Genomic DNA, 27,274 nt, shown 5'->3' with positions numbered 1-27,274 from the left:
CAGGAGTTCCCGGAACTTGCTTGCCCTAGATACCTACGATTGCTCTGGCTAACATCTCCCCGGGATTAAACCCATGACCACCCAGGCTTGGGTGGGGTTTATCATGCATGCAACCCTTTGTAGTACACTTAGCATATCTTAGGACATCCGGTTGGGAGTTGTTTTTTGAAAAGTTGACCGTGAGGTTTGTAGCAGCTGTAATGCAATATAAGAAATGTGGTGCTCGTTATTAGTCACCTCTAGTTTTCCACTATAAAAACTATTTAAACCTAAAAACTCCTTTTATCTCTTCAAGGGTATATTGCTTTCCAGCATGGGTGTATGTTTGTGCACCAGAAATAATAAAATTGCATTTTAGTCATTGTACTTTCCGAGACTGTGTAGCTATGTATTTGCTTTTTTCCTTTGAATATCTGCAGGTGAGCTGGAAAGTGTAAGTTTGATCCTTTGGGGAAGAAATCTCTGTAAATGAACTGAGTTTGGTTGTGCTTGCTCATTCTTAGTTTCAGGCTCATAAGTCTTTTTTTGATGCATGTTATGCACAAAGTGGTCTCTAGACCACAGGAGTGCTTGATATGAGACTTCAGTGCTTGTCAACGGTAACCTGCTTCTAAAATCTGCTCTTCTACAACATGACACATGGATATTTAATCACTTTTTGTCTTCTAAATTTAATCTGACATGCGTGCTCCGCTTTGTAATCCAAATTTCGGCATGGAGTGAAAGTGAAATTTGTCGCCAAAAATATTCAATTATGATAGCTGACAAAGTTCCCCTCAGCTGTGCAGTGTTCATTATAGTACCAAACCTATTGAATCCTCGAGTGTCTGACCCAAAGCTGAATGTTCAGGACGTTAGATTGCAGGCAATGTACTTTAGGGCTAATTCTGGTATCTTCAGTCTTGTTGGAAATGGCCCTTTTTGCAGGGTTTTCCCCAAACTTTTTTCTTCTTCCTCCTATTTTTCACTGACCTGCTGTTGGGTTTAGGGCTCTGGACACTTTACCACTGCTGATCAGTGCTAAAGTGCATATGCTCTCTGTGGGAAGGAACTTTGTTTAATTAATAAAAATCATTACAATAGTAAACATGCATCAATAATAATAAAAACATGTGTCTATTGCTAAAATATTTACACATGGTGCAGGGGACATGTGTTTTATCTCAGTACTATGTTTTGGTTACAAACCCCCCCCCCCTTTTTTTTTCTTATTTAAGAATCTTCCCAGGAGGGGCAAATTAGTCCGTTTTGTATTGTCACAGTGAATTGAAAGATAGAGTTCATCAAAAAATAAATTTAAAAAATCTAAAAATCTGTTTGTTGATATAATAAAATATTGACTTCATCTAGGCGATACAACTTCATTGAGAACAAATAAAAAGCAGTTAGGGGCCGTGGTTGGCCCTTCTGGTTTAACGTCTACTAGGGCCATGGAACAGGACCCTAGCTGTTAAAAGTTAGTGATTAATACTACTGGTAGCGCTGTTCCATTAATATGGTAAAATCTCAAGAAGTTCTCAAGATGGCGACCGAGACGGCAGCGTAGACTCCCGGCTCCGTGAGCCTCCGCACCCCGCACGGATATCCTGCAAGAGATCCTTACTCTGCACCACGAGAATGTGTTCGTAAGCGAAAGTGGCAACCGATCGTGTGACCCCGAGGTTTCTGACTGCCATACAACCGGAGAAATCAGCGATCGAACTTTGCGGCCCGTGCGGTCCCGACGCCGGGACCTCGAGTGGGCACCTTGGCCGGGTGGCAGTTGAACAACAGCGGCCTGTGACGACTGGGTGGAGCCGGTCCACCGGAGTGGAGCCCCCATCGGCCTGCATTTTGCCGTGGCCGCTCCCCCCTATTGAGCGCCGCGGACTGAGGACATGCCCGGGTGTACGATTTCCGGATTCTGTGGCGTTTGCCCCTGCGTTTGATGGTGAGCTGCCTGGGCGCCGTCCCTGGCCCGCCTTGATCCTTGCGGGCTGCTCCCGGCTTTTTGCGGGCGATGGTCCGTGGCGGAGACGACTGTTGCCTGTGACCGTGCAACGGCTGGATCTGTGCCTGTCCCGGGATCCCTGTCTTCAGCGACGTGGCCCTTGAGGCGTTGTTCCCCTGGTCCTGGCCCCTATACGAGTCGGGCCCTCCCAGCGGCCATTTTGCCATTATGCAGCCAGCCATCCTGTCCGCGGGGACGCAGCGGGACTGGGGGTGTGTGACTTTCGGGAGTGTGGCGGAGCGATCGGAGGGAGCCGCTCTGGGATATGGCGACCTCCTGGAGGCCCTGGGTGCCCTTCATTGCTCCTTTGCTCATGGCGCCGAGGTCCTGGGGGGGAAGCTAGATGGTGTGGTAACAGCGTTGGGGCAGTGGCGGCATGCTGGTCCACAGGTACGCAGTGGCTTTCCACACTGCACACAAGAGGAAGATGTTGCGGCCCCCCCCGCGATTAGTGTACAGCCGGACACCTCGGACAATATGCTACCGTGTGGTCGGCTAACTGTGAACTTAATCTGTTCCGGAGGTATTGGACCTGCGCGGAAGATGGTGGCCTTGTCCCGTGCGCGGTCTCCGGCGGCCCGGGGACACTTCCAGCAACGTGTATCTCATTTGGCTGCTCCAGCCTATCTGGTCCTTGTGGGCAGTGCAGATCCTGGGGCAGCACTGGAAAAGACGCCCCTCCATGAAGCGGTCTGTGCGGATGCCCAGAGACTTCCACCCCACCTGTGTGCGGCGTTTCCCGACTGTTTTTGGACACTCCTGTACTTTGGGACATTGGACATGGTGCTGGGTCAAGGGGCAGGTACGGGTAGAATCGCAAAAAGCGGTCAAGGCTGAGGCTGATCCTTCGAGGGTGGTCACTTCATAGATAGGCGGACTCATGGTTGTGCGCTCCTGGGGTCATTCGAACATTTGGTGTGTTATGCTTCCCATTCTCCCCCCCCCCCTCCCCTATTTTTGTTGATATGATCGGCTTGGTACCGCTAATTGTTTGTTGGGGGGAGACCTCACCGTGCGGGAGGGAGAAGCCGGGGGTATGTTTTGATGGCCCTCCTCCAATTTATTATATTCTCTCCGCCCACCCGTCTGGGGGGGCCCTTTCTCACTCTCTTTTTCCCTGTCTCTTCTATATTTCGGGTCTAGTTCCAGGGCGACAGGCACACTGCTGGGGGGTGGGGCCATACTCATTCGCAGAGGTGCAGGGTGGGGGGATGGGGGAGGGGACTCTTTCGTCTTTATCTCCTTTTCTATGGCCTCCTTTTTCTCCACTGTTTCTTTTTGCTTTCTTTTTCTGGGATCAGTGCGATACACCACCCTGATTGTGAATCGTTTGCTCTTCATGTGTGCCACAGTCTCTGGGGGGTTTGCTGGGCTTTAGGTACGGGGACCAGTAGGCGCAACTATTTTTGATGTTTCTCCCCATCCGTACTTTCTCGCGCCTGCGCCATCGCCTCACTGTATTGCTGCTTATTGTTTGTCTTTTATCCTGACCCTTCTCGCTGTTGGCAAATTGTCTGGCACCTGATCCTATTCTTTCGTTTCATCATAAAATGAAAAACCCTCTCTCTCCTGGTGCCCTACCTGCGCGGCTTATTGGCCGGACTATATTGGACTGAAGACTTCGCTCTCCGAGGTGCCGCCTGTGTTGACATTTGCTTTTATTATCCTGATTAGTTAGCGGCCGGCCCCGGGGGGTTGTAGGCCCATACGTGTAAATGATTGAAACATCAATAAAGGTTTTTCAAAAAAAAAAAAAAAAAAAAAAAAATGGTAAAATCTCTACAGATGGTGGTTTGAATGTTCCTGGGGCGCACAAGAGGACAAGAAGTGATCCATATGAAGGCAGCCATGGTCAACTGCTGTTTAGTGGAGCAGAGGACTTAATCCTCCCTTTTGTGGTTGACCGTTGTTTGCTTGCTGGCTCTCCGATTATGAATCTTCTTGATGCTCTTGTCAAAAACTTTGTGAATTGGATTTTGAGCAGTGAGTTATCTGGGTTCATTGATACAAGGATAGCTTGTCGGCACGTGCGAATGCCAAGTTTATTCCATTCGCTCTTTAACAAGATCTTCCGGTCATTGAGTAATGTAGGACAGAGACATGCCACATGCTCAATTGTTTCCTTGCTACTCCTGCACCCTCTGCACATTACATTGGTGTTTACGCGTTGCCAGCTCGGCAGATGATACAAGAATGGCCATTCGCCCATTCTGAGGGCCAGGAATCTTTTTTTCCACAGCACAGAGTAGGTGCATGACAAATATGGGGCCATAGTCCCTGGCTTGAACCGTGATACAATTGTCCAGGCATGCTTACGTTGGGCCAGTTGGGCTCTATGCTCTTTGTAAATTGTATTATGGATTGGAGTTACCATGATTGGCATATTTGATTTACTGGTAAGCCCCTAGTAAAATGCACTGAGTGTGCCCAGGGCCTGTAAATCAAATGCTGCTAATGGGCTTGCAGCACTGGTTGCGCCACCTACACAAGCAGCCCTTCAAAGGTAACTCAGACTTACCACTGCAGTGTCTGTGTGTATTCTAGTACTGCCATGTCGACGTGGCAAGTGCACACACTTGCCAGGCTCTAACCTTCCCTTTTCTTACATGCGAGTCATCCTAAGGTAGGCTCAAGGTACACCTGTGGGCAGGGTGCAGTGTATATGAAAATCAGGACATGTCTTGATGTGTGTGTCATGTCCTGATAGTGAAATCACTATTGAAAGGCTATCTGGCCCACAGGATAGCATGGGAGGTAATTTATAACATCTTATAAATATAACTTCCCATTGAGACCAGATAGGAAAATAAAGTTTAGTATGCCTGAATCTAAAGATGCATCTTTTAGTAAAGGTAATGCTTACATTCTGTGTTTGAAAATACCACTTTTAGAAAGTAAGTATTTTCTTGCTTGGCCATCCTATGTGCCTCTGCTAGGATGTGTATTGACTGTCTGGCTTTGGAGTGACAGTGGCTGGGGATGTGCAGTGGCTCCAGAGAGTCTGGATGAGTCAGGGCTGACTAGATCTGGGCTGTATTCAGAGTAGTGGGAGGAGTTTTCACTAGCACCTGAATAGGCCCAGTCTGCATTTAGAGTAGTTGGAGATTTCCTTGCACCTGAATGGGCCTGGTCTTCTGTAGACAATGATGCCAAAGAGGACCAAACTGGTTTGGACGAAGCACAGACACTCTCTGCCTGAGAGGACAAAGGGAATTGGAGTATAATTATTGGGGCCCAGACCCCAGAACTTTATAGCTCTTTTGGACCAAGAAGACTGCCAAGAAGAAAAGGTGGAGAAGCTGTGAGGAGGAACTACCACTTTGCTGAGTTCTTTGCTGTGTTGGCCTGCAGTGGCTGCTTCTGTCTTGGGCAGTGAAAGGACTGGACTGAACTTTCTACAACTTCTTTATTGAGTTTCTCCAAGGGCTTGAGGTAGAGCTTGCCCCCTGTTCAAAAAGTCTCAGGAACAAAAAAGACTTCAGCACTGGGGACTGTTTTTTGTGCTGCAACAGAAGAAAAAGCAACCAGACGCCGCTGCGGACTCCTTGTCCTGAAGGCACCAGAAGGCACCACAGAGGGTACCGTCTCACTGCAACCGTGGTCTCACCGACGACGCCACCTGACGCCAACACCGAGCCGCTGCTTGCTCAGCGACGTGTGGGCACTGCACTTCGCACCGCTTTGCTTCACAACACTTCCTTGGTATCCCTGATGACACCACTGTGTGCACCGTGGTTCGAGGGCACCGCTCATAAGTTACACAACGCACCGTCCTCATCCCACACCACAGCCTTGGCCCACCAACATGGAGCCATCAACTCTAGTTCAACATTTGACAGCTCTCCAGCAGCAACGACACTGCTGCTTGCACCCTGACCTGCCAGCACCGCGTCAAGCGCTGCATCACTACGAACGGCAGCCCTGGTCTCACCGACGCCGCTGGACGACAGTCACCGAGCCGCTGCCTGCACTGCGACCTGAGGGCACCACATGCCGCACCACTGCATTTCGCACTGTAGCCTTGACGCCTGCCGACACCGGTGTTCCTGACTTAAACCACGAGGAGTTAGATCTGCAACGCGTGTGACTTCAAGGGCCCGACGACTCCTGCACCGACTTCGAACAGACGCCTGCGGAGGCCGACCTCACGGGGCTCGAGAGGTCTCTGACGCCCTAGATTTCTAAAGGTACTGTTTTGCAAGTCTGCCGGAAACCGTAGCTGGCCTGCGACGCCACGGTCAGCCAGAACTGTTTGGATTTGTTCACAACGCTGTGATTGCACCAGATGGAGCTATCAACTTCAAGGAACTGTATTTCAAGTCTATTTTGATTACTGAAGATTTCTGAGAACTGTATGGTGGATTTTTAAAATGTTTGGTCTTGTTTTAGATGTATGGAAATTTTTGATATTTTTCTAAACTGGGCTGGTGTCATTTTGTAGTTCCGTCACTGTATTACTGTTATGTGCAAATGCTTTACACATTGCCTCTAAGCTAAGCCTGACTGCTCATGGCAAGCTACCAAGGGGGTGAGCAGGGGTTATTTTAGGAGTGTAACTCACTTATCCTGACTAGAAGGAAGGGTCCCTACTTGGACAAAGGTTTAAACCCTTGCCAACTAGAGACCCACATTTCTTACAAGTCTCTTCCAAACAGCTGTGAAATCCTACATTTTAGTACTTGGATACAATAAAAAGTAATTTGTTGCTTTCTGACTCATAACTGTTTGCCGGGTGAAACTCCGGTACAGGTTTTTATGCTAAGTATCTTTTTCCTTTAAATCTTTTCATTTGCAACAATTCATGAGCAGAGTGTTTCCCATGGTTCTGCAATCTAACCTAGCTCTCAACCAAACTCCTTATCTCTTTGTACCATGCATGGTCATCTAGAGAAATAGCTGCCCAGTCAGACAAGTTAACAAAACACGTGAATCCCACTTGAGGCTGGCAGATGAATTTGAACCCGTATTGAGCTACCAGGCGGTGAATAAACATGCCTTATATGAAATAATACCTATATACTGTCCATGCACATAAAGGAGTGAATAAAGGTTTGAGCCATAAAAAGTCTAGCAACAAGTAAATATTATATCTAAGTGGAGAGCAGTAACAGGTACATTGTTTCTACAAAGTTTGAGACAAGCAGAAGCTTTAACCCATAGCTTATGGTTGTGGAATGACCTTACCAGTTGACATTTTCATTACTATCAGGAGTATTCCTTTTCCCTGTATCCTTTCCAATCTACCAAATAGTATTACCCTCTTCACATATGTTTGGAATCCAGCATATATCAAATCCTGTATTCCAAACCTGAGTCTTGGGTCTCAAACGGGTGGATGCTCTGGGTACCTGGAACCAATTGCATATTAAGTGAGACATGGAAAAAAAGATACTTTGAATGTCCAGTAAATTAAGTATAATGGTTGTTGAATTGATTATCCTCTCTGAGGTGATCACACCACGATCATTGGCATAAACTTGCTATTGCTGTCCAATCTTATTCATTTAATAAATGAAGCAGTCTAATTGTCCTGCCCAATATAGGGGAGTTTGGCTTTTCTTCTGCTCAATGTGATTTGCACTGTTTTAGGTGTCCAGAGGTGGTTGTACTTGACATAACTGATACTTCAGCGTACGGTTTTAAAGTCTATTTTTTTGTTATGATAAACCTGGAATATCAAGTATATCTTGAAATGGTATCCAGAGAAATACCCACTGAAAATGACTGGACTGGTTGACCAAGGTCTAGACCATGGGTACTCACAAACATTTGCCCAGGGGCTACAAAGTAGGTTCTGTGGTAGGGCCACACTGATGCCAGCAGGGTTGCGGTGGGGGGTCTGGGTGGGTCAGGGATTGTGTAAAGAGGTATAATAAATGTTAAATGGGCAAGCATTTATTTGCAGGGTAATAAATGCTTGCCTTTGTATTTAACATTTGTTTCAGAATTTTAGTGTTCATAAACTAAACAGCTCGTGCTGTAGTTAACCGGGGGAGGGGGGCGGGGGGCATGCAAAGGTCAAGAGGGCCACAAGTGGCCAGTGGGACGTACTTTGAGTATTACTGATCTACACCACGTAGTGTGGACAGCTATTTTATTTCCAATAATTCCTTCATGGTTATTCATACTGTCATCTCATAGGAAAGTAATTCCATACCTCAGAAATAAATATTAATGTTTATTACAAACAATACATAGACTAATTGCATAGGATAAATACCTAAAACGAAGTAGAATACAGGAATAAACTATTTTTTTAAACCCTCACAGGCCCAAAAATACCTTAAGGAACATAGTCACTCACTGCTAAGTTTTTCTTCTAAAATGTGTTCAGCAAACAGAGAAATGTGTTTAGTGGCCAAAGGATACTGTGCCACACCTAGAGCAATATCTGCACAGCCCCTCAGAAAAAAACTCACTATTGTTTGGGTAACTAATCATGCTTATAATTTGGACAGAAATACCCCAGTGAAATCTGATTCCTGATATAACTCTAGTGCTGGTCTTGAGTATACCTAGGCATGCATTGTCAGTGGAAACAATCAATTAGAAATTGAATCTCTACTTATACAACACAAGTGAGTACACAATTAGGAAATGGTCAAACATGACGATTTGATCTTTTTTCAATAGAAGTGCTAATGTAACATGCTGTGCATGAAACATCTGTTTAGTGGAAATAGTAGTAAATATATGAACACAAACAGTTAAAATATGTATCTCAGGATATTAGTTCAATTAAATTAGTCCATATGTTGAACACACCCAGGTTGGACAGTCAATACAAGAATAAAACGAGTATTCTTTTTATATCCTCATTAATTGGGTTAATAGTCTCTCTTCAATCAGACCAAAACAGGGGCTTATACGCTCAATTAGAATAATCATTGTGCGGTACATTGTAGGGTAAAATCCTGACCAGTGATTTCTATAGCATCACCTGTTCAGTTCCTGCCATGACTGTTATGTCTCCCATTGGGGAGTGTGATTATCACTACTGCTAGAAAGTGATTTACTGTGTTGTGTAAATAATGCAGCATTTCTTACCATAATGCAGATATACTATAGTACCGGTTTTTTCTGTTTTTTGTGATGTATTAGAAATAAGCAAGCATGTGGTGTGATGGTGTCTTCTAAAACAGTGCCTGGGTTTCTATCGATAAATGTATTTAGGTGAAGGAACTGTTTTTTTTATTGAATTAAGCCAAGTACTTGGAGATCAACTGGATTTGTGTAAAGACATTTAAAAGGATTATTTTTGGAATTAAATAAAAAACACCCCTACAAATTGCTATTAATAAACCAATATTTTTTCATAAGTAATTCTATTGTACTTACCAAAGTCAATAGGCCTGCTATAATATAAATATGTGCGCAGCTCTGTAAACATTAGCGTATTAAATTCTGACCCATTGGTTTTGCTAATAGTTGGCTTTTTTTATGCTAATTAGTAAAAAAGTGCTTAGGTTCTCCCTGGAGCCTTCTGTTTGGGTGGAAGGGAGGTGGGAAAAGGTGCCTTAAAAAGGCTATAGGGAAATAATGAACTTGTACTTATACACTTTTTAAATTTAAAAAATCATTTTTTTGATTTTGTAGCAGACAATGGGGCGCAACGGTGCACCAGAAATCACAGGTACATTGGAGTGAAAGTACAGAGGTTCAGATTCTACAGTAATACAACACATTATCAACTTGTATGCATGGGCGGTTCCTCTGAGAGCAGAGGAGCATTGCCCCACTCCCAAAAATGCTCCCCCGGAAAACCTCAGAGATTGAAAATAAATTGGTAATAAAGTAAATGTACTTCTCCAGAACAGTGTGTCAGGACAGGGCAGGTCCACAGCTGCTGAGTGGCAGCAGTGAGCTGTTCACTTCAGTTTAAAGTGCACGTCTTTTTGGCTGGCCGGCTTGCGACGGCCAGACTGGCATGCGCATTTTTAACTTCTCTAACCTGGCTGTCTTAAGGCAGCTGGGTTAAAGCAAGCCTCCAATGCCCTTGGGAGTGCTGAGTGAGGCCTCTCCCTCCAATCCAGACGCTGCTCTCATGCTGGTGAAAGCAGCATCCGGATTGGTTAGGAGAATTTGCTGGAAGCAGAACAGACAGAGTGAAGGTGTCTTGTAGCAAGCATGGTAAGTGGGCATTTCTTTTTATTTACACTTACCACTCACTTTGTGTGCATGCATGGACGGATCACACATTTGACCGCCCTCCACTCAAACTACATGCCAGCCGCCGCTGCTTATCCGCAGTGGTCATTAGTTGAGAAACATGGCATGTGAAACTGTCATTTGCCATGAATTATGGGGACATCGTTGAATGGGATATAGCCTCACTTTCTCCCATATCTATACCATAGTGTGTTAACCAATGACCTCATAGCTTGTGGCACTCCCTGGCCCTATAGATTACCTTTTCGGAGCATTTATACATTATTGGACACTGAACCAGTTGTTAACCTCTGTTCCAGGGACCCCTAGGGTTCTCAAAGCCTACTCGGGGTCCCGTGACTGCTTGTAAGATGAAAAATAACAAATTGGTAGTGTATATAAATAAAGAAGCCCAATGTTCAGTCGAAATGTTTAAATGTTTTTGTAAATGTAAAGGAATTTGAAACTGCAGGTTAAAAAGTTAGTTTCCATCAAACAGAATAAAGTATGCACAATGTGTGGCCTCAATTTAATTAGGGAAAGCTCCAACCGTCCCATTCAATTCAATTCAATTCAAAAACTTTATTCGATCATAAATTAATGATCATAAAAGTACATACATACATAGGTATAAAAAACATGAGGATTCAGCAAATTTTAGATTAATCACATGTCATGAAAATGGTGCTTTTCCTCAGACATATCGATTTTAAAATATATACAGCAGTAAAATAGCAGATGTCCTGTGAATTAAGTCCAAATAAAAGCCCCATGGCTGAAACAATATTAAATACATTATATTTTTTAAAAAGCGGTTTCAGGTATACTTTTCGAAGATGGAGATAAAGAGGGCATAACAATAAAAAATGCTCCGTACTTTGTTTAGTAGTCCCGTCACACGGACAGGGGGCGGTAGTATAAGTCTTCATTACAGGATACGCAACAAGCAAATGAACAGTCCCCATCCGGAGTCGTGTCAACACAAATTGGTGGGAACGAATAGTAACCAATTTAAGGTATCCTGGAGGCCCCATTTCTTCCTTATTATATTTGTCATAAAAGACATGTGAGGAGAACTGGACAGTAGCTGCGTTACGCTTCATCATGCTAACCCTCAAAAATTCATGTTTAATCTCAGTCTTCGTGATATCTAAAACACAAGAAGGGTTATCACCAACCCTAAAATTAAAAAGAACATCAAATGTTCGGATAATATAGTTAAGCCACGGGATGCGGGAACATTTATCCAAGTGAAGACAATCGGAGATTATCTTTCTTGTAAAGCCAGTCTGTTCCTTCGACCAAATAGATCTCCATACTAACAGGGGTCTTAGTCTGATCAAGTCAGATAGATGTTCTAAACCAGACTCTTGATGGATCAACTTTGTTGAGGAAGAAGATGGCAAACAAAGGAGTTTTTTAATAAATTTGTTCTCCTCTACCTGGAGCATGTTGTTATTACAATGGCCCCACACTCCTGAACCATATAGGGCCAGAGCAACACATTTATGTCGATATAAATACAACATGTCTAGTATCCGTCTTGAGCCTAGTTTGGATGCAAACCTAAATAAGCCAAAAGAGCACTTGGCCATTTTGGCTCTTACATTTATCATTTCGGAGGTCCACATCCCCCCACTATTAAAAGTGATACCCAAATAACAAAATTTGTCCACCACTGTTATGGTTTGGTCCATAACTGTAAAGGGCCTTAGGTTCTTAATTTTCTTCCCACAGGGCATTATAAAAGTTTTTGAATTATTAATTTTTAATTTTCTCCCCTTAATAAAATCTGCAAATTTATTCATTAGTTTTTGCAACCCTAAGGGGGTTTGTGAGAGCAGAACCGCGTCATCCGCATAAAGCAAAATTGGGATGGATAAGCCACCAGCAGTCGGTGCATCTGCACTTGTGGACCGTAGTTCCGACTCAATTGCATTAATAAAAAGGGAGAAAAGGAGAGGTGCAAGGACGCATCCCTGCCTAATACCGGATCCTATTTTAACACTGGGGGTGCATTCCCCCGATTGCCCGTATCGTATCTTGGCTGTCAGATTCCTATAAAGTTGGGCCAGGAAATAAATAATATCTTGAGGGGCACCCATGTCCAACAAGGTTGACCACAGAAGACCATGGTCAACCAAGTCGAAGGCACTGGACAGATCGGCAAAACAAAGAAACAACGAGCCTTGTTTGGCTCGTGTATATTTACATATAATAAGGTCTAGGTTAATGCACTGTTCTATAGTGCCCAACCCCTTGCGAAATCCATACTGTGAATCTGCAAGGATCCCTTTATCTTCCACCCATTCCTCCAGACGACTCAATAATACTCTACTCATAATTTTTAGGGAAGCAGTAAGGAGGGAGATCGGGCGATAGTTTTTTGCCTCACTCCTCTCCCCTTTTTTATATACCGGAATAATAATTGATTCCCCCCAGGTCTGTGGAGCCGCAATCGTCGCAGCTGCATTAAAAACCTTTGTTAACAATGGGCTCCAAATGGAAATCTCGGCTTTATAAAGGTCAACGGGTACCCCGTCCGGGCCCGGCGCCTTTCCCCCCTTACTAGCCCGAATGGCTGCATCTACCTCTAGGACTGTGATATTGAGAGGTATGGGGGTTAAAGCCATGGTTTCACTATCCCCCCCAACAGCTAGTCCTTCGGGGTTAAAAATACTAGTAAAATGAGCCACCCATTGTTCCTCAGATACCTGGGCTGACATTACCGGGACTTCTTCATTTTGGAGGAAGGGACTATTTACAGTGGACCAGAAAAGCTTGGTATCCTTAAGGTCCACTGCCTTGGTCAAATTGTTCCAAGCCTCTTCCCTTAATTCCTGTTTCCTATCCCTCAGATGAATTGTGTATTCCCTTCTGAGGGTATTAACTGCTTCCTTATCTCTGGGTTTTCCCTTGAGAGCAGCTTTGAGTCTTTGTAAGGATTTGGTGCATTCTCTGTTAAACCATCCCCCATTAATCATAGGGCCCTTTTTTTTTCTTCCAGTTAAAATTTCAGCAACATTTTTATTAATAATGTCGAAACTAACTAGAATATCAACATTATTCTTTCCGGGTTCAAGACAGCATTCCACCTCGTCAATACAGGCAGACACGATAGTACAAAGTAATTGTTCCTCGTTTTGCCTACCCCATTTAATTCTAGGGCCATTAGGTCTATGTGGGACTATATCTGTCACTTCACCATGTAACGCCTTTTCTTTGTCCCCCCACAAAGAAAGATACATTGTTAAACAGTTATGATCACTTAGGGCCGGATCTACTATTACAGGTAAGGAACACAGAGCTGTAATACTGGTGGAGACAATGAGGTAATCGATAACCGTGGCACAGTTCCTACCAATAAAGGTTGGTACCGAATTACCCTCACTGTCTACCCTAGGTAACATAATACATAAATCCATTTTAAGCATAAAAGTGTTAAGGGAATCCCCATAGGCCGAATGCATAAAGTGGGTCTGATCTTCCCCCACGTCATCCCCATGCCCACACACCCTATTGCCACCAAATGGGCACATGTAAATGTTAAAATCTCCGCCCCACAAAATATCAAAATGCACATCACTGCACCCATATAGTCTTTCCACCTCCGCTTCAAGTTCATCAACCATATCTGTATTTGAGTGGTTAAAGGCATTATTGTAGTGATTTATAACTAAAACATTTCGCCCATTCCTATTTTGTAACCACAACAACTGAGAGTGTAGACCGACTGTCCGGTAGATTTTTACTCGAACCGGTAGCCTCACAGAAAGCAGTATCACCATTCCACCGCTGGCTCTCCCCATGTTGGATGGTTGGGCATGGCAATTATAGGCAACATACCCGTCAAGATAGACATCTTCGGCCGCCCAAGTCTCCTGGAGACACAGGATATCAAATTGGGTTATAAATTCTGACCATCCTAGACATTCTAACTTGTTATTCCATCCAGCAATATTCCAGCTCGCCATCTTATATCCCCGTTCCATTGAACTAACAGCCTCAGTGGATGGTGGGGATAAGGTGTGGACATGGGTTAATTCCCCTGGCACGGGATCTACAGATAATAAGGTCAGGCTTGTACTTCCATTGGCCGGGGTAAAAGCATCAAAATTACAGTGAAGCTGGGCAAAACTACATGTACTGCCCCCAGAACTACATGTAACATTGTATCCATTGGGTGTATTAGTAACTATTGAACCTTTTTCCCCCGTTCCTCCACCCGTGTCTCCCCCTATATCACCACGGAATTCCTTCTCCTCCTTCCCCGTGGCTCGATGGCATCAATCGCAGTCTTCCAGGCCACTAAACACCTCAAACCTGTTGGTGGTATCTAAGGGTGTAAAGGGTTTGAGATGATCCATTCTCCTATGTGTTAGGGGGTTATATCTTGGGCCTATAGTATTCCACCCATAAAAATCTACAGCTAATGGTAGTTGCCTGTCGCTAAATATAGGACCATTATTGTAGACAGGTGGGCGATATGGGTTTGGAAGCATTTGCCTCAATAATGGTGGGGGGGGAGCTCGCTGTGATTGATGATTTGGTGGGAACACCACTGAGCGAGGGTAAAAGTATGTTAGGGGACGGGGGGTAATCGGTTTACTATCGTGGTCTGACGGCCAATTAAGTATAAAATGGACGGCATTCTGATCTCTAAAATTAATGACCACAATGTCTCCCTCAATATCTTTGGGTCTTCCTCCCAGCCAAGGAAGGCGGCGGACATGTATAATTTCTCCATTGATATTATTTGCAATAGGTCTGTGTAGACTTAGCCAGTGTGATATTTTATTTTTCAACTGGGTAAAGCTCTCCCGTTTGTCCTTCTCCAGCTCTGGTACCCCAGTAAGGACTACTACAAGGGGTACTGCTTCTGGTGGAAGTTCTGGAAGGGGACCCTTGTTATAATTATAACCGTCCCATTCAAATTTAGATTTTTTTATTTGTGAAAATAAAATATTAAGTTATTTGTGTTTTTGAGGGCATGTTTCTGTATTTTTCGTGTATTGTTTTGGGGTTCAAATCTCCGGAAATGCTCAGTGGGGGTCCCCGGCTTCCAATAATGTCTCAGTGGGGGTCCCGAGCTCCAGTAATGTTTATGTGGGGGGACCACAGAAGTCAAAATGTTAAGGACCACAGCCTGCTCAGGTCTCTATGCCACTGATTTATATTTAAGAACATTTACAGTATGTTGATTGCAAGGTGAGGACAGACCCAGTCTGTTTACTGAAAACACATTACATACACTGAATGAATAGCTATTGCCTTTTGAGCCAGTATGTTTTATCAGAAGAGCCTTAGCACATTCGTCAGCATACCACAGGAGCATGTGTCGTCTCATGACTGGTGCCTTCTAGTACTCTTTCCAACGTTGAGAAGAAAAATTCAAACTCTACAGTATCAAAATGAAAAAATAAATGTTGGCAGCGTCCTACCTGCAGTCCCTGGTCTATAATCCTAATTCACTGTCTTTCATTAGCAGTGGGACCCTCACAGTACTAATCCTCTGTTCCATCCTGCTTTCTCTTCTAGGTCTGTTTATGTGACAGTCAATATTGTGCCAACGCTGCTTCTAGTGGATGGTGAGTTGTGGTGTGTTTGGGTTTTTTAATGCATTTATCTTTTATCGAGACTGCACCTTGTCCTTTATGTGATCAGTGTGCATTCATGACCTCTTCTTCCTATTTTATGTCCATTCTGCAGGGCTGTTGTGGGTGGCCCCAGGTGACCGACAGCGCCTGGACCTCCGTGTGCGCTTCCGCAAGCCACGGGAAGCTTCTATGATCCTACGGAATGTCAGTGGCCAAGCAAATGCCCACAAAGGTGGCACGGCGCAGGATTTTGCCAAAGCCTTCCCCTTCCCTGGGCTCACTGAGAGTAAGGCAATCCACTCTGACCCATCTCCTCGTGCTGAAAACCTGTGATTTCTGCTATCTTGTTAAAATGCCACCGCTTTACAAGCCCCCACATCATAATCTTGTTTTGTATTCGCTAACATACCCTGTGAATTGTTTAACTCTTTGGGGCTTAAAATGTGGACCAGCCAGAGGGCACCAACCCACTGCACCCTGAGCGCAGTGTGACCTGCGCCTGGCATCCAGGCCACCGCCAAAGATTTGTTTTTCTTATTTCTGAAATCACAAGCCAGGTGGCGATCACAGGGAAGTTTGGACTAAGCATGATTTGATGGAAGGGCTGCAAGCAGTGTTTGGATTTGTAATGCTGGAGCAATATCTAATGCAAGTGCAAATTAATTGAAAAAACATTAAAGCTGGAAAGCACATGCGGTGATCGAAGTCGGTAATCCAGGATAGTTCTGAACACAGAAATATTTTGGGTGCCAAAGCTTATGTCCATACGTTTTGTGTGCTGCGTGTTTATTTCATCTGTTAAGACTGAGTCCCATTTTCTGATCACCTTGTCTACATGTTTCTTCCATAGGTCAGTCACTGGACAGACAATGCTGCAAAAATGGGGGCACCTGCATTTTAGGAAGTTTCTGCGCATGCACCAAACACTTCACCGGGAGGTTCTGCGAGTTTGATATCCGCACCAGGTGACTTATGCGGCCTCTGTTGTACTTTGGATGTGTTTGTATGCCGCTTCTGCTGGAAGTAGTCTTTATTCCTGTTTGTTTCCCTCATGCAGCGACTGTGGCTCAGTTCGTAATGGCGACTGGTTGGAAAGGGGCTGCTCGTTCTGCAGATGCGTTTACGGAGTCATGCACTGCTTCTTGAAATTCCAAGATGGCTGCGGTATGGACGATCTTCCTTTGAAAGCTGATATGTTGAAAGTGGAAAAACTGTAGCATGGTCTGTTGAAATCCCACTTCATGACAACCTTCCATCGAGAGGAAATAGCGTAACACATCTCATTCTTCTCTCTGAGGGATGTTTGAGTTGGGACCAGAGTATGGAGGGGTGGCTGGTGGTGACAATGTAGATGTCTTACTGCTGAGCCACGAATCCCATTTGTTATTTAGTAAAACGTTTAACTATCACGGATGAAGCCGTGTGAGCAAAGGAGGGGTTCACATGCAATCAAAGTAGAACAGTAGTGAATGAAGCCAGTTGGATGAATAGTAAATTGGCAAAATGATGGCATTTTTACTTAGGTAGACTCTGAATATGTGAGGTAAATCTTTAAAGAAGGATAAAAAAGTTGGATTGAGTCTGAAGTCATCTTTGTTGTGATCCTGCCCTCCGATGGAAGACTGCAAAACCTCTAGATATACATAAACTATATACTAATGATACAAACAGCTAAAAATACAATAAAATAATACAATTACATCATCTGAATAAAATATATAAAACATGCCGATCTGTGATGGAACAGGGACATAGAAAAAACGGAGGTACTTGTGTAAAATTGTTCTTATTCCTTGAAACCCTATTTGTCATGTAGTGCAGCTAGCTTACTCTGACTTTAATTGCAAGGCAGACAAACTGCACACGTTGAAGATCTTGGACCCACCTCTGAACATAAAAGTGCATATGCAGTCTTGATACTGAAATCCTTTCTGTATGGCATTGTAAGGGGCATTTTCCGCCTTCACAACCCACCCCAATCTCGAATTTATACAAAATCCACTAATAGTGATAATCTATAAAGATGTTTGGGGTTGTCTAAACAATACATATACAAGATGTTTTTCACTCGTACAGTGGTTTGTCTGTTGCATAGATAGTTTGTAACTGTTTTCCGAAATTGTTTTTTAATGGGTTATATTTTTACAAGGTCCCCCAATTTCTTATTGAGTAATTCTCATAAGTACACGATGCTCAGATGAGCCAGTAAGATTGCTTTGTAGGGGTAATACTATACAGCTAGAACAGTTCATGTAATTTCTGAACTACAAATCTGTGACCCAAATGTTCTCTCAACTATGGCACACAAACCCTCCCACACAACCACTCAACTCAAGAAAAGGGTATTAGTTCTCATGTCCTTGGGCAATGGCCACCACCCAATTACTTGGTTCAGCAGGGCACTTAATGGGGTAGTGCGGAGGGAGTTGGTGGAGGCTAAAGATTGTTGGGAAGCTGACTAGGGTCAAGAAATTATAGATGGGGAATGGAACAGGATATTGACGTGTACTCAAAGTATCAAGGAACACTCACTGTCGTAACGAAAAGTGAGGGGGCCTCCCTGCACGGTACCTAGAGGGGCCCCCTCCGGGCTTAATCAGGAGCTCTCCGGGAAGAGTGCAGTGCCGAGGGGGCCCCTTGGAGCTTGGGGCCCCCCCGCACTGCGGGGGCTGCGGGGGCCTGTGTTACGCCCCTGGGAACACTAGATTAAAGCTTACACCGTACATCTTACACCAAAGGTATCTTTCCCCGTGGAAAATAGCAGACATGTTTGGGGGTATCCAAGATATGCCCGAGATGTAGTTACTTGTTGGTAACTTGCTTTCATATGGTTTGGTACAGTGCATGGGTGCAAATAGTTTCTCGTTTTGGAGAACATACTGGGTGGACAGTAGCCTTCATCGAAGAAGCAGGCAATAGATTAATAGACCTGGCATCAGCCTTGGCTCGTAAATTGATATTTTGGAATTACAAGGTAAAAGTGGGCTCTACCTTTGGTTGGAGGTGGAACAATCCACAAGAGAAGGGAGCGTGGGAGGTGACCTGGAGTTTACGAAGTGCTTGGATCACCTTGTACCAGAGAGGGAAGAGGTGGTTGGATCCACAGGAGCAGACTAGAGCCCTAGAGAATTGAGACCTTTTCCTCATGGGTGTGGTGAGATATGGGAAATGACCTTGTCCCCACCCTCCTTGAATTGATTATATACAAGAGATATCTTTTTTGCTGAATCAGCAGAGAGGCAACACTGTTGAAAATTATTGTGTTAGAAGACTGTGCAAGTTTGAATTGTTGTATTTTTTATAATTATATGTAGAACCTCAGTCATATATTCTATTTCACATGCTGATTGCGTGCAAGAAATGCTGGAAGTTCCACAGACCTTGAGGTCACATGACATATGGTTAAAACTAATGTAAGAAGTTAACACTGAGCATTTCTCAAGCAGCGAAGAGGCCCTAAGGCCATTTGATAGTTGCACCCAAGGCTTCCAAATAGGCACTGATGTGATGTGGTTTGATAGAATAGCTTGTGTGCCAGAGATCTATGCATTGTAATCAAGGAGTCAAAAACTTTACCTTCGAATGATCTAAAAAAAGGCAAATTCTGTCCCATAGAACAGGGCATGTGCGATATTTGCTTCCTACACCAAGTCGCTGTAAAAGAGGTATTTTTCCTAGAATATAGTAAGGTCTTTGGAGACCCACTTCATGATCAACCAACTTTCAAATCGACTAGTTCTTGAGAGAAATGGTGGATACATTTTGATAAAATGCCACTCATAAATATGCTTATTTGTGTTCTTGCTCAAACGAGAATTCCCTCAGTTGTCCAGTTAAACTTTGTCTACTTATTGTGTTTTAGAAAAAAAGCTTTCTAAACCACGTAGGCCGACTGGGCTGTGGTCGAATAGGATTACAAAATGTGCTTCTATTAAGGTGACCACTGGCATGTTACCCAGTTTTCGGCCAAACATCAAATCCGAACATAATCTAATGTTCCAAGTATATTGTAAATGTATGAAATAAACGTAATGCCAAAATGCAGCTGTGTTTAAGGCCATTGCATAAACAGCTTCTCTTGCTTTACGCCTTATCTGCACTTATTAATATTTGGCACCAGGTACCGGTGAACACCTATTAGCATCCTCAGCAGGGTATTTGTGATCCAGAGAGCTGTCAACTAGTGCCGCAACAAGTTTCGTTTAACCTTATCAGTCTCTAGAGTCTGAAACCTTTGAGTCAATGGTTCGAGAATCTTCAAGCTCTACAAAATGTAGCTAATTTCATCATTTAGGCATTTCAGTGGTACACACAATTTGATTTAGTGTCTGAGGGCTTTGTCACCGATGTTTGAATAAGCCTTGCATGTATGCACTGCATGTGGTTTGGCACCACATGCACAGGAAATACACCAGGACTGACCAAAAGGCTAGAAATTGATGTTTGTTGATGAAATGGAGATGTTGCAAAGAGAAAAGGATATTGCAGGGTGTATGTTTGCAATTTTATTAATGCAATCTGCTAGACTAGCATAGCGTTTGTCACCCACCTTTGAAGGCAGAGGTTTTTTTGGTGGGTTGCACACATGTTAATCTCCTGAATTCAGGACGTGACCCGGTGGAAGTTGCCTCCTACAGACCACTGTCCATGAAGGCCAGAGGCTATCAAATCCTTAGCAAGGTGCTGGGGGCTTAGTTACTGGATCACATGCCTGCATAGATCCACCAAGGTCAGAACAGGTTTATACTGGGCTGGTCCACAACACTAAACCTACATAGATTGCACAGACTGCTGGAGGAGGCCCTGATGCTCTGGCCCTACTGTGTGCTCAGTCCTGGATGTTGAAAAAGCATTTGACACCCTGGATTGGCACTACATGTTTGGGCCCTGCAGTGTGTGGGCATTTGGTTGCAGACTCCTGTGGATGATTAATCTCCTTATGCTGAGCCATCAGTAAGAGTCAGGATAGTGCAGAAGATCGCACAGCCGTTCACTAGCAGGGGCAGGCATCAAGCTTTATTCTCTATAAGCCAATGACGTTCTTGTGTATATCAGATGTGGGCACCAGTGTAGAAGTTGCACACATCCTAGACTTCTTCAAAGCCTCCTCAGGACTGGGGATTAACTAAGACCTATATATTTCCGCTTCATCCTGACTGTCTTGTGCAGGTTATTGCAGTTGGTGTTCATGTCCTTCGAATGGAACTGCTCACCTTCAACTACTGGAGCTTTAATATTTTTCATTTGATGCAGGAATTAATGGCAATCTCAAAAAGGTGATTTCTTTCTTGTGGCCTCTGATTGCCTTTTGGTATTCCCTTCCCCTACAGTGCAGGGCTGGGTGGCAATCTCAAATGGTGATACCTATATTGCATCACATCCCTACTGCTTCACAGCCCCTGTTGTACCTTTCGTGTATTGAATGTGATGCTGGAGGGGGGCCTTATCTGGAAGACAGGGAGACACAGAGTGTCCCCATCCAAACTGCAGCTGCTGTCTGAGCACAGAGTGTTGGGGTCCCCAGTGTTTGAGCACTGTTAAGCAGCCTAACTCCAATGGCACACCCGGTAACTGGCTGGGCTCTTCCTACTAGAAGGAATGGAAATGGAGACTGAAGCGTGGACTCTGATGCAGGAATTGTCCCTCCCCAGCTCCACACTTCCAGCATCCTCTAATAGCCTCTTTCAGGTGGCGCATCACTGCCATTGCAGAGCGCTGCAACTATTGTCTGGGGTTCCCGTGTTGCCCTAAAGATTCCCCTTGTCTGTGTCCAATTAGGGAACCACAGCGCCTTATTCTGTCTTGCATATGTTACCAGTGTACTGTGGCCATGTATTCGTAAAGCAGTAGAGTGGCTACTCCCCCCTCCACCTGATCAGGAAACCCACCGCAGGATGAATCTGGGAGCATTTAGACTGTACCTTCATTAATTATTCTTGAAGGGCCTTTGGCTCAAGGTTTCTGTTTATGTATTCATGGTTCAAAGTTGTTACACCATCACAGTTTACTGGGCTGCGCTGGCCTTGAACATCTATGCTACACAATACTGTGATTGCACTGTTGTACTGTAATGCTCAAACTAAATTAGGGAGGTACTGTTCCTATCAGAGGATGAGAGCAAGAGGCATTATAGTGGACATGACCAAGGGAGGAGATCCTAAGGACTGTTTCTTGGCACCTTCACACATCCCTGGGGATGTCATGCTTCATCACTGGCCTTTGTGCTCCTTGTCAGGCCAGCACTTCAATGCTCTACAGGTCCCCCAAAGGGTCACTTTAGCAGAGAAAGGTGTGTTAGTGACTAATTTTTTTAAAACTGTCCAGGAGATATCAAAATAATCTTTAATGTGAGGACCCTGCTCACAGGGTTAAACCATAAACAAGGTTGGTGCTACTATTGGGGAATGATTTACTCAAGTGGCTTCAAGATTATGGATGTAGTGTAATCAGATACACATGTTTCATGCCTTAGGGTCTGAAAATAATCAATAGTGCTTCTTCAGGACCGAAAAAGGAGATGGAGATCCTACCCCACACCTATGTCATGATGTGTTGTGAAGGTATTCCCTTGATAAGAAAGATACCTGGTTAAACTTTAAAAATGATTGTCCAAACCTAAGAGGCAGAAAGGAGAAGTAAGAATTTTTTTTATTCTGCATGTTTTCTTATCTGGTATGTGAATCCTCACATTAAAGAATTTTGATATCTTCTACAAAGTTTTAACTTAGACACGTTCACACACATTATCACCCCCACACCTAGGACACCCTCAAACTTGCACTTTTAACCATATGGCTTAAAAACAAAAGATCTCTGCTAAAGTGACCCTCTGGGGGACCCGTAGGGAATTACAGCGCCAGCCCTACGTGGAGCAAATAGCCCAATTATGACGCATTACATCCCCAGGGATGTGTGAGGGCAACAAAAACCATTCCTTAGGATTCCCTCCCCAGGTCTCGCCCACCATCTTGCATCCTTAGCTTGTCTTCTGATAGGAACAGTACCTGCCTAATTTGGTTTGACCATAACTATTGGAACCCAGTTACTGCACCTTCATTGCCTCCCATTCCCCCGCCCCTCTTTGTATTTTTGGTACTGTAATGCCCAACTTTTACAATGTATATGTAAAGCATCACAACCCACTGGAAATGGTATTAAAAAAATTGAAAATGTCAATTTAACTCTGCCGACATACTAATGGTGCAGTTCATGCTTCCTACTAGCCATTCACACCTCTGCCGGGTGTGAGGTAGGCCATATTAAACGCTTAACCCTCAACTGAATGGCAAACGCAAAAGTGACATCTATCCTTCTTTTTCAGATCTGATAAAGTATGAAGATGAAATTTTGGGATTGAAATCTGGGAGCAACACGTTGACCCAACAAGCATTCATCTTGAAACTCTTGGTGTTCTATCGATTTGTGTGGATGTTTCATTAACCCATGGCCCAGCATGGGTGCTGCCAATCTTCCTAGTGTACATATGTTGGTGTGGGTTGGGAGGGGGTTAAGGTAGGGTTTTTGTGTATGTTGTAATGTTTGCATATGTCTGAAAGATCTGTCATCACAAATCATTTTTCTTCCAGTGGAAGAATAGATGAACTCTAAATGTATAACGTAGTTATTTATTTTATATTTTTTTAAATCTGTAACTAATACTATCATGTCAATTTTCCCTTCTTGTAATTGTCTAGAGTGCATCAGTGTTGGCTTTATCAGAGGGTGAGTGACAAACATTTGTGAGTGTTTTTAAAATGTTGATAGAATGTGTTAGTGTTTGTTTCTGGGAAGTTATTTTTCTGATGTTTCTATCTTTTTTATAAATTTCACTCTACTCATTCCATTGCCACCTTTTTAAATGCTGCTCATATTTTTAAAAATGGCTTCCAATTTCAATCAAATGACTTTGATTTCAGAACACAAACATGCATGTCTAAATTAAGTACTCTCAAATGAGAACTCCGAGGATAGCCATAACACTACAAGGTGTCTGGGGATTAGAGTCCCCCACCATTTCATGCTCCACTTTAAATTTATTGGTCCTACCCCTTTCCTGCGTTGTAGTTGTCTTGGTACAGTGCATGCTTTGCAATGCAGCCTTGGAGTAGCTGGGTGTTTCTGTTCATACACGCATGTATGGTAAATGAGTTTTTATTTTGTGGTGGCAGTGTATGATGGGAAAAGACAGTGACTGAGAGGTGCACCAATAATGTACTTTAAAGGAGTTTTGTGCTTCTTCCTGCTGGTGCATGCAAGGGTCCATTCCTTGAAAATTCGCATTAACTTGGGGTGGTCCAATTTACCTTGAAGCAAGAGTGGGCGTACTGATACTGGCACCACCTCCTTGTTATGTAGGGAAGGAAGGTACTTCCAGGTTCAGCCTGATTCTGGGTGCCCAGTGTTTATTCCTCTTGACCTCATACATGGGACTGAAGATAGGCTGACCTATCTCCTTGTTACACTTGCTCACACTTGATGCATGAGCCTCTTCAGTTATTCTGTCACAGGAGTGTTATGTTAGCACAAAAGCACCTTTCGTTGCTCTCTGTAGAACTGCCTTCATTACAGGTTTAAAGGTGGAGGAGGGGCGTTAAATGTCTTTTGCTACAATAAAGATTAGTCTCTACATCTCTCGTCATCTGTTTTTATTACTAGATAATTTGTACAATGACTAACCGTGTTAATGCCACATACATAAGTATATTTTAAAACATTATTCAGTATTCTGTTAAATTAGGGTTGTATTAGATTAGACATTTTGACTTATTGGCTAATCAGTTTAAACCAGGAGTCTCCAACTGTTTCTATAGTGAGAGCTACTTCTGCTCAGTGAAAATTATGAGTTACTAAAAGCCAAGCAACTCGTGCATTGTTCCCAGGGACCATCACTCACTGCTTCATTGACTTTAAGGCTAATTTCCTGGGACCCAAGTTACTGTTTGAACCAAATACTTAGTTTCCTAGCTAGAAACAATGATCTGAATGACACCAGGTTCTTTTTCACCGTGTTTTAAGACCTTCCAGTTAACAACTGTTATAGAAATAACAATGCAGCTCAAGTAAACATATAAGAAAATTAATCTTACATTCAATATGGTACTGAAAGATGTCCTCTGCCATGTAACCTGGTAGTTAAGGCAGTTCTGAAGAAGTCATTAACAGGACGGTGACATTTTTTGCTGAATAACGTGTATGGATTCAAAGGGATATTACTCTTCAATTTTGTTTCATGTAACTATAGGGTGCATTAAGGAAAGTGCTGCATCTGCCCTTTACACTCCATTTTTTGCAAAGGTTATGTTACATTTTCACGTAGAAAATTTAATGGCATCAGTTATGTTGGAAAATATATTCTCAATGCTCCTTTTACTCTCGTCTTGTCAGTAAACGTTGCTTTGTTCTTGCTAATTAAACCAATGAATAAAGTTGAAAGATGCAGAAAATAAACATCTCTTACATATCAGTGAGAAACAGGACACTGCTTGGCATCTATCAATCCCCTGTAATCTGAGGTGTAGCCTGAGAGCAACTCTGATGCAGTCATTCAAATCTTTCAGTCAGATTTGTTCAAAACTTGGTTTTTACATAGTCCATATCAGAGAAGGCTTAGTCTCAAAGATAAGTGGGCCCAAACGTGGAAAAACATTTAATTGCAGGTGTTCTTGTAGGTTTCAGCAACCACAAGACTCCAAAAAATTGCATTAGGTTGCCTTGCTTTCAATAAAATGTAGTTTTGAAGAGTGGCAATTTCCATCTCCATAGTGGCAGACTCCTGGTTAAGCAGCACACTGATTTGTACGGAAATGTCACTAACATCCACTTGCATAAAGGGGTTTGCAGTAAACATCACACAGGGCTCCAGCTGCTCAAAAGCACCAATTGTCATTGAACTTCTGATTAAACCTCATCAGGAGACAACTGTATGTGTCCAGGAGCTCAGTCTCTGCTTTGATTTCTGAAAGGATTTGGAGCACTGGTGCCACTCCAGAGTAAGAAAAGATAGTCATTGAACATAGTCCAAAAGACAAGGTTTAGTCAGTTCCTCATTCTTCTCAACCCACACCATCTGTTGCTCCCACCATCCCATGAACATACATGCATAGCTCTCTGCGAAGCAACGCCTTGTGGCAGTTCGATCTCTTGTTTGTACCACTTATCCTCAAATAGAAAAAAGTTATTCTCCAAGCAAATGGTAAGCAGCACTAGCAGCATCATAGAATGCTCATACACAAAGATTGACTTATCACTGAAGAAATGTCTACATGCTGCAATCCCCTTTGGATGTTCAATACACGTATACAATGCGACCACATCAATGGTAGTTAGCCAAAAGCTGTCCTGCCAGGGTATTCCCTCAATCCTATTTATAAAATCCGCACTGTTCCTACAGTATGAGGGAAGACTAGGAACATATGGGAACAGGAATGAATCTAAGAATACAGATTTATTCTCCAGGAGGCTCCCACTGGCTGACACAGTAGGCCTGCCAGGTAGATTTGACCTATCTTCGTGGATTTTTGGCAGCATGTAAAAACATGGTGCCACCGTTTTCTTCACATGAGAAAGTGACACTCATCCTCCCCTAAAAGTTCTCTCCTTCTCCAGTCTAAAAGTTTCAAAAAGAAACAGCTTGTAGCTTTATCATACAGCTCTCTAGTTGATCGTGTGTAGCCTCCTGATAATATAAGCTGGCTATTTGCCTCCTATTTGTATTTATTAATATCCCATAGCACTATGTTCCCCCCCTTTATCTGACTGTTTGACGAAACTCAGATCCTTATTTAGGGTACTCAAAGCTGCTCTGTGTTGGAGTTAGGTTATGTGCATATCTGTTCTTAGTGTTAATCCTGATTTTCATTAGCTCACGTGTGATGATTTCATGGTACATGTCTAGGTTATGTGGCAAGTTGGGGTTAAATTTAGATTTTGACCTAAATCTTGTGGTTACTGTCCCTCCGGTTTCAAGGCCCAGCTTTTTAACAGATCCTCCTCCCCTTCCCAGTCCACAACCTCCTCATTTAGTTCTGCTAGACTTGCAAGAAGATCAATATCTTTGACACAAAGACAATCAAAAGTATCATCCTTATTAGGCAGACCAATCCCACTCCTTGGATTATTTGCCCTTTTTCTTTTTAAAAGGAACATCTTCAAGAGCTTGAGTTTCCTTATATATAAAAAAAATCAATTTGAGTTCTACTATAGTCAGTTAGACGTGGGTCAGAATGTTAGGCCAAATTTAAGGAGTGATTGTTCAGACTCAGTTACATGGTGCAAGGACAGATTCGCCACAGTAAGGTTCTCCTTACCCATCATTTCCTCTTGGTCTGCCGAGTTGTTCTCCCATGCAGCATTGTCTTACGCGTTTGTGTGCTCCCCTCCTTGTTTTCCTCTTACGTTGCTTTTTCCTCTTCCTGCATCTGGTAATTTTGGCTTCAGTCTTGTTGGACTGTAAAAAATGATATTCTTCCAGAGATGTGAAGGGCAGCATGTCTCTCTTTGTATTCCCAGCTACATCCTCCAAGTCTGAGTAGGTTCCTGA

At 43.5% G+C, this 27,274-nt stretch overlaps 1 protein-coding gene across 2 annotated transcripts in view; it reads left to right on the top strand.

Annotated features, from left to right (window-relative positions):
- The window catches only part of LOC146822062 (cryptic protein-like), a 66,831-nt gene extending 42,470 nt beyond the window's left edge, over positions 1-24,361 (top strand). For both annotated transcript variants that reach the window (XM_085609424.1, XM_085609423.1), the window contains exons 2-6: positions 15,677-15,726; positions 15,848-16,021; positions 16,586-16,700; positions 16,793-16,899; positions 23,057-24,361. In XM_085609424.1, coding sequence (XP_085465550.1) covers positions 15,677-15,726; positions 15,848-16,021; positions 16,586-16,700; positions 16,793-16,899; positions 23,057-23,175 — 565 coding nt within the window. In that variant the 3' untranslated portion in view covers positions 23,176-24,361. The remainder of the gene's footprint in view (positions 1-15,676; positions 15,727-15,847; positions 16,022-16,585; positions 16,701-16,792; positions 16,900-23,056) is intronic.
- Positions 24,362-27,274: the final 2,913 nt, after the last annotated feature.

Source organism: Triturus cristatus, chromosome 6 (assembly GCF_964204655.1).
Source record: "Triturus cristatus chromosome 6, aTriCri1.1, whole genome shotgun sequence".
Taxonomy (NCBI): Eukaryota; Metazoa; Chordata; class Amphibia; order Caudata; family Salamandridae; genus Triturus; species Triturus cristatus.
The sequence above is the reverse complement of the archived record's forward strand: the minus strand, read 5'-3'. Positions and strand labels throughout refer to the sequence as shown.